Raw genomic sequence first — 10,799 nt, 5'->3', positions numbered from 1 at the left:
CCCCACCCCCAAGCACCCCATTCTGACCATCTGCCTGGTTAATTTCTATCTGGCCTCCTGGTCTCCCTGGGCTTTTACGGCAATGTGCATCCTTGACACTCATCACAACTCCATGCGGGTCTTTGCTGCTGTGTTTATTTGAATAGTATTGCTCACTAGACCAGCGGTCGCCACCCGGTGGTCCGTGGATCACTGGTGGTCCATGAGGTCCAAAAGGTTGGCAACCACTGCACTAGACTGTATACTTCACAAGAAGAGTTTCCCGGTCTTTATTTACCTACTACTCCTAGCCTTGGCATAGTTTTGGGCACATTATAGATACTCAACAATATTTATTAAATAAATAATTCAGTCAATATATTATAGTGATTGTAGGATGAAATTTAGAGCCCGACTTCTTAAATTAGAAGCCCAACTGTCATTTACTCATTATTTGAATAAGTTATTCAATTTCTCTCTGCCTTAGTTTCCTCATCTGTCAATGGGAATAAAAATAGTGCCCCTCTCATTAGGTGGTTGGAGATTAAATGGGTTAAGATATTTGTGCCATTGACTCATCATCTTTGGCATCCAAGCCCATCTTTTTATACCCTGTCCTGTGGGGCTAATAGTTTTCTCACTGTGTTGTCCAGACTTCCTTGCCAGGGGCTACAGTTAGATCTGGCCAGTAAGAGGCACTGGCAGGAGCGCTGGGGGAGAGAGAAGGGAGAGAAGGGAACCCTTTCAGGTTTCAGCTGCTGTCTGCCACATGCCATCAGCAGAGGGCGGATGTAACAGCTTCTGGCTCCTCTCAGCTCTCCCAGCACCCACGCGCCTGTCCCCTCAGGACTAATCTTAGAGGCACCAGATGCCCCACATCCTCCACAGGGCTCAGTACCAGCCGTGTGGTGCCCCCACCCTCGTGGGGACCCCTCTCAGTAAAGATCGGAGTATCAGCTGTGTGGGGTCCCTCTTGGGAGTTCCTAGGTCCAGGTAACCCCACCTTTCTCTTTTGTTCCCCAGCTGTATCCTACAGTTACTCATTCCTGACTCCTTATATGGGATCTTTGCACTCAGAACAGTATCAGGCACATACCAAGCACTATGCGAGTGTAAAGTCCTGTATTTGTTCAAGTAGGTGAAAAAACCAACATTATTGCCCATCAGAGCTCTGGGAAGGGTGTCATGTGCCTGACATCCATCAAGGACGACACAAACTCCACGGTGCAGAAAGACCAGTCTTCAGAGGGAACCTCGATCCACACCCATAACTGGCACTCAGATACTACCACTCAGGCATGACTGAAAGCAAATGATGACACAGTTTCCATAGCATTAGCAATTTTTTATTTTTCCTTTTTTGTTGCATAGGAAATGCAGTACTTGCTTCCAGTAATTGTATTGTAATGTGAGAAGGTGGTAGCACTAATGGTTGAATACAAGAGTTAATCTAATCCACACCAGCTCAAAAACCTGTGGAGATTTAGTTGAATAAGAATGGACGCCCACAGTGATTCTCAACCAATTACAAATTTTCACAGAACACAGTAAAACTAAAAGGCTAACTATGAAAGTCAATACAAGTAATCTAGAGGCACAGGGGGCCCGGCTCATAAAAACAAATGTCAAACCAAGTTATTAACACGGGAGTGTTCAGTTTCACAACGGATCTCTTATCATTGGAAGTGTTCCATCCCCCCTTTCCCCCGCAATTTGAAATGTAAAACCGAGATATCTTGAATGGACAGATTTCCAAGGGCGGTGGAAAAGTCTCCAGTGAACTCTGTTCCGGGTTAGAGGTCATGACTGTCGGGGAAGGGGGAGCGTGTGTTTGCCTTTGAAAGTCTTCCTTGAGGACCTCTAGAACCTGATGAAGCTCTGGCCCTAGGGCTAGTTAGCATCTCAGCGATGCCATCTGAGAGGAGGGCAGAAGCATGGAGCTGGCAGCTTTCAAATCTCCATCCCCAAGGAGCCAGTGGCCTTGTGACCGTGGGTTGAGATGTTTTGTTTTTTTTAAAGTGCTAATTTATAGACTCCTACTAAAATAATAATAAAAATAACAAATAGAACCAAAGGGAAAACAAAAGCTTTTGTTATTTTGAGAAGTTGAGCATCAAAACAGCAGGAAAAACAGCCTGATTTTTTGGACATTTTTGTCCTCAGGGATTAAAAATAGAAAAGTTCACACAGTAGGACTTGGTGATGACACATTTTGGAAATTAGTTTTTTTAATTAAACAGCATAGGAGTCCACATGTGAAACCCATGCTGCCTGGCACACGCTGCCACCCCTCCTGCTCGGGTCTAGGTGTCACCCTCATCTTCCTGGGCGTTTCTGGTATCTGCTCCCCACTCTCCTGTCCCCCTCATAGCCCTTTGGGGCATAAAACACAGGTGGGTACTCATTTGGGAAAAAAAATGAGATGAAATTTATTTAATTTGGAAAATACCTTCAAATTGAGACCAAAAAAGTCTATTTTAAAAATCCCGTGTTAATAGCAAATGTCTTTTTCTTATGAATCGGGCCCAAAGTTTGTACAGTTTTATTTTTGAAGAAAATATTGCAACTGTGCGTAAAACTAAATAGCCAAGTGATTTCTTAAAGAATTTTTTTTCGTTTTTTTTTTTCCTTTTCGTATGAGGAAGTCTGGTGTGACGACGGATCAAGCATGGGTACCTGGCTGAGCACTGTCCATTAAGAAAACGCTCGGGTGAGCGGAGCTTCGGCGGCGGGCAAGGAGAACGCCCCTCTCCTGGAAATGTCCGCAGAGGGTGTTTGCAGCAGTTCTTGAAATTCAGAAACCTTCGTTTTTAGACAAAAGTCTTGCCAGGGCCTGATTTCTGAAATCAAACACCCATGCCTGTCCCCTAGGAAAGAAAAAGAAAACAAAAAACGAAAACAAAAACACAAGTAATACTGAATTTAAGTAAATGTATACCTCCAAAATACTGAAAACAGTCGAAATCAAGAAAAGACAGAATTTGCGTTCTCAGTGAAATACCTTTAAACCTAGCTGACAAGAACCAAGTCAGAAAAAAAAAGACTAACATAACTTTGAGTAATATTCATACAGTTCACTAAGCATTATGGAATAGCATGCATTAATATTGTACGGTTATTTTACATCACCTATACCAGAAGGTCCTGACTGATGACAGCGAAGGCTACCGGTGTAGAAAAATCTTACTTCAGAAGAGCAATATAATACAGATTTCACAGGCACTACATTTTAATATATCAGGTATTATGCTGGTTTTCTTATAATTCTTTCTGTCCTAAAGCTGGCATTATAACAATGACCAAAAAGGCAAGGATTGAAGTAAACGGAAAGTAGATACCAAAGTTGATATAGTTCTTTTTTTTTTTCAGACAGATTAGTGCATAGTTGTCATGCAGATAAACACTGCTATGCATTTACACTGTTGGAAAGCAGAGTGAATTGAGCCCAAGTTGTCACATTGGTGTAAATCATTTTGTCAGCCTGTAATAGCACCATGTAATGGATTTGCATGAAACATTAAATTGATTTTCAGAATTGGTGACACAGAATTCACTACAGTTAAGTGCTATGGAATAGCTTCAATGTTACCTGCTATATATCAAAGCAATTTTCATCCCACTGCTTTTTTTTTTTATTGGGAAAAATGAAAGGAAAACAGACATGACACTAATTGGACGAATGCACAGCCTTGGACGTGGAGAAGGCAGAGTGGGTTGGCTGTCAAATGGTAAATACATGCATTGACTTCAGGACGAACTTGGCCTCAGGAGCCGATGGGAATGAAAGCTCTGCCCATGGGCAGCGCCGCTTTCTGAGACTGAGACGGCCAAGGACGGGTCTGGGAGGGGGATGAGGTGCCACTGAAGCTCTCCTTACGTGACCATGTCAGTGTGTTTGCAATTTGTTCTATGGGAGGCCTGCTACCAGAAAAAAAAAAAAAGCGAGAGAGAGAAATGAAGGAAAGAGACAGAGATATAGAAAGAGAGAGAGAAACCACCACCACCACCACCAGTATGGACCATAAAGTATTTCCAGAGACATGATGCAAAGTACATTAAATGACATTCTCAGAAACCCTCCCCCCAGAGAATCCCAAGGGAGAAATGCTTTTCTTCATCCAGATTTCCTCAGTACTTTCTGACACTGACTACAGGCTGCAAGGCCTGTGGGGATGAGCTTGAAAGGGCAGGAGCAACTTCCCCAGGGGATTTGCAGATGCCCAAGGGCGGGCTGAGTGCCATGCCTCTGAGAGGCAGGGTCCCTGCTCACTGGACTGTCCCAGTGGAGGGCACAGGTGTTGGGGCAGATGCCCAGCAGCCCGCGCCTGACTGAGGGGCGGGTGGGGGTGGGGAGAAGCTGGTACGAAATAGCTGTTCATGCCAGGGCGTGAAGAAATGGAAAAGTGAGTTCAGATCTCAAAGGAAAGAAAAAGCCTCGGGGATGGCAGAGTGGTGGGAGGGATCAGAAGAGGCGCATTTTTGTGGCAGGGGGAGGGGCCAGAAAAAAAAAGTAGGTAGAAAACTATTCGGATTTAGTGTTTGTGCCTCTGACTTCAGTTCCCAAAGGGGGAAAAAAAGGAGAGTGGCTTGAGGAAGTTATCTTTGCCGATATTGTTAATGCCATGTGATGGAAGAGAAAACATTGAAATATGTCTCTGAATGGAGGGCGGGGCCTTCCAATGCCGATAGCCCTCCGTCTGTCTGTCTGTCTGTCTGTCAGTCTACACACCCGGTCCCATGGGCCCCACGCCTTCCTCAAAGGTCTTTCTGGGCTTCTACTCTAACAAGGTAAACACGCGGACGGTGGGTGTTGCTTCTTTTCCTGCTTGATCACCACTGAACTACAGTTTCCTGCTGCTTTCTGGACAATGAAAGGAACAAAAATGTAACTTAGTGTATTTAATACTTAACCCCTGTTCATTTTCACCCTAGACTGCCTCCTTAATGTTTTAAAGCCTTTAAAACATTTTCTTCCTGCAAATCTGTTCAGAGTTCCCTAATTTTAGCTTCATCAAACTTAATACAACAAAATACCTTCAAAAAATACAGCATACCTGTAACGTCCATTTACAATGGTTTTTCAGTAGACCTATACTTCTCAAGCATAGGAATATGCTATACCATTGAGAGAAAAAAATAACTGTATTTAAATACTTACAACAAAAAGGAAACAGGAAAGTTTTAAACTTAAATCCAGTTCCCAAAGGGGGCGGGGCGGGGGAGAAAGAAAGCAATTCTATGAACGCTGCCTTTATAATGAACAATTGGAAGTTTCACTAGGCTAATTTGACAGAAATTTTTCCTCATTTAAACAACATTACAAAAGTCCTGCATTATAAAATAGGGTAGAATAAATCAGTGTAATCAATAAAACTATACAACAATACAAATTACATATCTTCTGAGTGGGCAGTTTATTCTCTCTCTTTGCAGTCATGACTACAACATGCTCACTAAAAACAACTAAAACTGCCCAAACTATTGCTTAGTTTGTTTTGTTTTTAAAAAAAGGGTGCAATTTTATTGTATATACAACCAATTTACTGGTAATACCTTGGCTTATTGCAAGGTTCTGACAAAATGTTTGTCTAGGCTTTTTCCCTTCACTGTGAAGCACTGAAAGCTGCTATTTTTTTCTTTTTTTTTTCCTTTTTTCTTTTTTTTAGTGCACATATGTCATAATAAAGTAATGCCCAGCTAAGTGCTATAGGGGGAAGGCAAAGTATGCTGGCTGGCTATAGGAAGTGACACCATATACTGACAACCACACCATACAACAGCGCCAAACGACTATTCAACCACTTATCAGACACATATGAAAATCCAAAATGTTTTATTTTATTTTTTTTTCCTTAAATAGAGATAACCAGTAAACAATTTTCAGAACTTGGAAGTTTAAAAACGTGCATATAAAAATGGGCATTATATACTTTTTATTGAATGTGGATTGACTGCAGTCTGCTAAGAAAAATGGGGTGTGGGAGCTGAAGAAAAAGGAAGTTGTCTTTTTTTTTTTAAGGCTTGCTTGTGAAAGGAACAGTTGTAAAAACAAAATTGCTTGAAGCAGGGTCAGCTTAGTGCTTCACAGTTTGACTGCTTCTCTAAGAGGAGCCCTTCCTGCGCACGTGCATTCAAAAATCACAACAAAAGTACAAAGACAAACACCCAAAACACACTGCGTCAAGTGCAGCACCGACTTTGGTCAAATAAAAAAAATAAAAGAAAAATTAATCATCGCTAAGCTTTTCTACACGATATAAGCAGGTATTGCATATTTTCATATATCTGGGGTTGGGGAAATAAAGGAAGACTCCAAATAAATTGTAAAATGCAGCAACATCCAAAATACTGATATTCTAAGCATCTACAGATCTCAGAATAGCACTGCCACTGACCACAGAGGACAATAAAGACTACTCCTATCTGCGGAACGACTAACTCTCTATTTAGTTCTAGATGTTGAAACTGACAATGGCTGACATAAAAGTCACATTTACAAAAAGTGTCTCCAAATGCTTGACTAGGGAAAACCCCCTTTCAATAGAGGAGCATGTGCAACAATTCCACAAATAATCGCTATCCAGGGCAAGGCACATTGATATGGAATTTTTGTTTTCGTGCAAATTAAGGAAAAAAAACAAAACAAAACAACATTGTTTTGGGGGGGGAAGATGAGGAGCAAAGTGTCTTCCCAAGAATTTCAGTTACTTGATTGTATAGGACAGTAGTAGAACCCTTCTGAAGGGCTGGAAAACATAGTTTAAAGGCAAGTGCCTAGAGTAGGGATTACAATATTGTGTCTTAATGCACTCTACTTTATCCTACATTAACTATATAAAAATTAGTTACTAACACTAGAACATGCAGAGACTTTCTCTGATCAGCAGGGCTTGCCAACCAGAACGTATATATATGTATAGTATAGGAAATCTTCTGGAAGTTGCATGGGAAGCAAAGGGGTGCTTCACTGTCTGGTAGAAAAATCACTTGCACTTTTTTTTGTTATTATTTTTTTTTGTCTTTTTTTGTGTGTTTTTTTACATAAGATACAGGACATTTGGGGGTGCAAACTTTTTTTTTCCCTAACAAGTACCCTTGATCTGAGTGGGCACCAGCATTTTTGTCAGTATTGGTTTCATTATTATTATGATTTTTCCCATAGCCCAGTTCAGGGGCGCAAAGGTCTTTAAAATTTGTGGACAATCTCTGGTACAATGAAGTGTCTGATAACTGATAAATCCTATGTTGCCAGATACATGTAAAAATTTTCAGAATTGGCATAATCCATTATAGTGACTTCTAGCTTATGAAATTAACAGATACCATGATTTCATTTTACTTATGTGCTTTGATAACAGAAAATAATTAATTAGCATTTAATGTAGTTAACATATTGTGGTAAAAGCACCATTAGATTTGTTTTTTTGTGTTTTTTTTTAAATTTTCCTTCAGTTTTTAAAGGGATACAAGTTTAACAATAAAAAACATAAAAAGCAAAAATAGCTCCCCTTTTTCTTGCAAGGCTGTTTTTTACCCCAATAATTTAGAGTCCTGGGGTGGAAGGACTTGAAAAACAAAAATAGAATTTTCAACAATCTCTATCTTACAAAGATATTTAGCTATCCAATGAAATTGCACTTTACTCAATTCAAAATTCGATTGTTTTGATTGATTCCTGTCAGTTTCTGTCAAAACAGACCATCTTCCCCATTTCCATGTGAATTTGTGTGTCATTGTTGAAATTGTTGAAAAAATGTTGTTGTTTTTTAACGTAAGTGCAGCATTTCAAAACTTTTACAAAACTGAATAGTAGTAGTAGTTTGCCGTTTTCAGAATTGTTCTGCAACGTGAGTGGGTTCACTGTCCTTGAGGGCCATGTTATAGATTGAACTGCTGACTGCCGAACCAAACCAAGCTAACAGAAAAAGGAAAAAAGGAACATAACTGCATTTTCTTTTTCCAATATGTTACAGAAAAACATTGCCCTTTGACTGTCCCGTAAGTTATATATTGCAGATCTCAGCTACTACAAAAGATTTAGTTTTCCATGTGCCTCCTGATTGCTCGCGGAGGCTCACACCTGTGTGGGTAAATTCATGGAATACTGTGAAACAGCCAGGCTCTGTAAGGAAAGTGTGTTACAATGGAAGTCAGTGAGCAAGGGTAGACCTCCTCTAGCCACATCACCTGATGCTCACGCCACCATGAAAACACTTCATATGTTACAAAGCCCAGCTATTTCCAGCACCATATGAGAAAATTACAACAGTCCCAAAAGTAGTTAAAAAAAAATCCCAAAAGGTTATGGCCTTTGCTGTTTGACCATAATGCTCGCTGTTTCCATGTACAAGTTGATTTGATTCTCCCCTTCCCCTGACAGTGAAGTTGTAACCGCGCTGGGTTGAGGATGCGTCCATGTTACAGAGTTGAGAAGGGGTCAGGTGGTCTGTCTGGTGGATGGTGGGACACTTCGACTTTTATCCCAGGTACCAGGACTGGAAGAGAAAAGGAAAAGAGCAATTAGAGGTTCAATGTAGAAAATAATATATTTACAAGTTGTCCTTCCAACTGTGAAATCAGGATCTGTAAGGGATAAAGGGGAGGGGGGGATTCATGGAAAAAGTAAAGGAGCCACAAATAGTAGTAAATCTTGAGACACTGAAACTGATCTTACTCCTCTAAAATTGAAATTCAGTGTCTCCATTGGGGTTTGCTAACGTTCAGAGTGTGTCCCACAAAATAAAGTATTTACGTCCACTTGAAATACACATATGGTTTTATAGTCTGGTGAGGACAGCTACACAAGGGCAGGAAACTGGATCACCTTGTTTTTCATTGGATCCTCAGTACCTAGCACAGTGCCTGCAATAGAAGGTTTTCAACAAAGAAAAGTTGATCAAATGAAGAATCGGTGAGGGGAGTGGTTTTGTGTGGTGATGAATGTCTCCTTTGATGATTTTCACAGCATTTATTCAATGAGATGTAGGCACCGAAGATGTTATTGCTGCATTCTCTTAACACCTTTCGTACTGCATAGAAATCTCTAAGATATACGTCAGGGACCGCACGTTTTTCGGCAAACTGCACGTTATTTAAATCATCATAACTACAGATCACAATGCACTTTAGGTGTTGTTTTTCAATAATCATAACATTTTTATTTACAAAAACAATTAAACAATTAAAGTTCCTAGTACTTTTTTAACGTATGGTACCGCATAAAACATTTTCCTCTATGAAGAGGGACCAAACAAAATTTACATAAATATCTAGATTCGCTTCTTTTTCCATGGGTGGCACAAACTCTGCAGGTTCTCGTAGGAAATTTTTTCTTTCCACGCGCTGGAATACACGTAGGTTCATGCTGCTTCATATCACCTGACAACCTTTTGGGTGGGTCTTTATGAGGTGCTCTCCTTGCACCCCCAGGGGAAGGGTCGGACAGATTTGTCTCTGGTTCCCGAGAGCCTTCATTATTGTCAGCTGTTATCCAGTCTCTCGCCACTGATAGCAGAAACTGTTTATACTTCATTTTTGCTTGTGGATTGAGGACGTTGTACACTCTAAATGAATTGAAAAGTCCACAGTTTATAAGGTATAGCACTACTTTTTTTTATCCATTTCATCGTTTTCCTTAGAATGGAACAACATGAAAGGAAGTGTATCAGTTTCGTTGGTTTCCTTCCTTTTTCTGAGAGAGGGCATTTCTAAAAGCGCCAGGAACTTGAAGACGAAGACTATACGAATGACCAAATACAATGTTACTGCAATGCTTTATGCGTTCGTGCAATTATATAGTTTTTTGTAGATTGACCTGCATGGTTTCCACCAATGAGATCACGTCATTCGATGTGGACAAGACAGTGTGTTGACATCTAAGGTCCATAACAGATGGCGCGTGAAAAACGAGAAAACTTGTGAGCAGTCCTTTACAGATGGCGCGAAACATGAGAAAGCCCGTGAGCGGTACGAAAGGTGCTAAGAGGCACAGATGATCAACTGTGATACAAGGATAATAAACTCCTTTATGCACTCTATTATCTTTGCAGCAGCATCTACAACAGCCAACATATGGAAGCAACCCAAATGCCTATTAACAGACTCATAGATTAAAAAAAAAAAAGCTATGTTACATATATTTAATGGAATACTACTTAGCCATAAAAAAAGAATGAAATCTTACACTTGAGAAGCATGGATGGACCTAGAGGGTATTATACTCAGTGAAATAAGTCAGTCAGAGAAAGATAAATACCATATGATTTCACTTACATGTGGAATCTGAAGAACAAAATAAATAAACAAAATTGAAACAGACTCACAGACACAGAGCGCAGACTGGTGATTGTCAGAGGGGAGAAGGACTGGGTGAAAAAGGTGAAGGGGGTAAGAAATACAAATTGGCAGTTACAAAACAATCATGGGGATGTAAAATAAAGCAACGGGAATCTAGTCGATAATACTGTGATAATTATGTATGGTGCCAGGTGGGTCCTGGAAATATTGATGGAGAATACTTTGTAAAGTAAATGATTGCCTTACCACTCTGATGTATACCTGGAACTAACCTATCTATCTATCTATCTATCTATCTATCTATCTATCTATATCCTATATAATAAAGAGGTAATATGCAAATTGACCATCACTCCAACACATAAGAGGGCCAGCAGGGGAGGGCAGTTGTGGGCGATCAGGCCAGCAGGGGAGGGAAGTTTGGGGGGGACCCAGGCCTGCAGGGGAGGTAAGTTTTGGGGGACCAGGCCTACAGGGGAGGACAGTTGGGGGGGACCCAGGCATGCAGGGGAGGACAGTTGGGC

General features: G+C 40.7%; 1 protein-coding gene across 1 annotated transcript in view; it reads right to left on the bottom strand.

The window, feature by feature from the left end:
• Positions 1 to 1,307: 1,307 nt before the first annotated feature.
• LOC102756406 (nuclear factor 1 A-type) overlaps positions 1,308 to 10,799 on the bottom strand; it is a 79,936-nt gene continuing 70,444 nt past the window's right edge. Inside the window, exon 6 of the mRNA XM_006768380.2 lies at positions 1,308 to 8,474. Within this exon, the coding sequence (XP_006768443.1) occupies positions 8,457 to 8,474 (18 nt within the window). The 3' untranslated portion in view covers positions 1,308 to 8,456. The remainder of the gene's footprint in view (positions 8,475 to 10,799) is intronic.

Source organism: Myotis davidii, unplaced genomic scaffold, assembly GCF_000327345.1.
Source record: "Myotis davidii unplaced genomic scaffold, ASM32734v1 scaffold79, whole genome shotgun sequence".
NCBI lineage: Eukaryota > Metazoa > Chordata > Mammalia > Chiroptera > Vespertilionidae > Myotis > Myotis davidii.
Note: the sequence above shows the minus strand (reverse complement) of the source record. Positions and strands in the feature narration are given on the sequence as shown.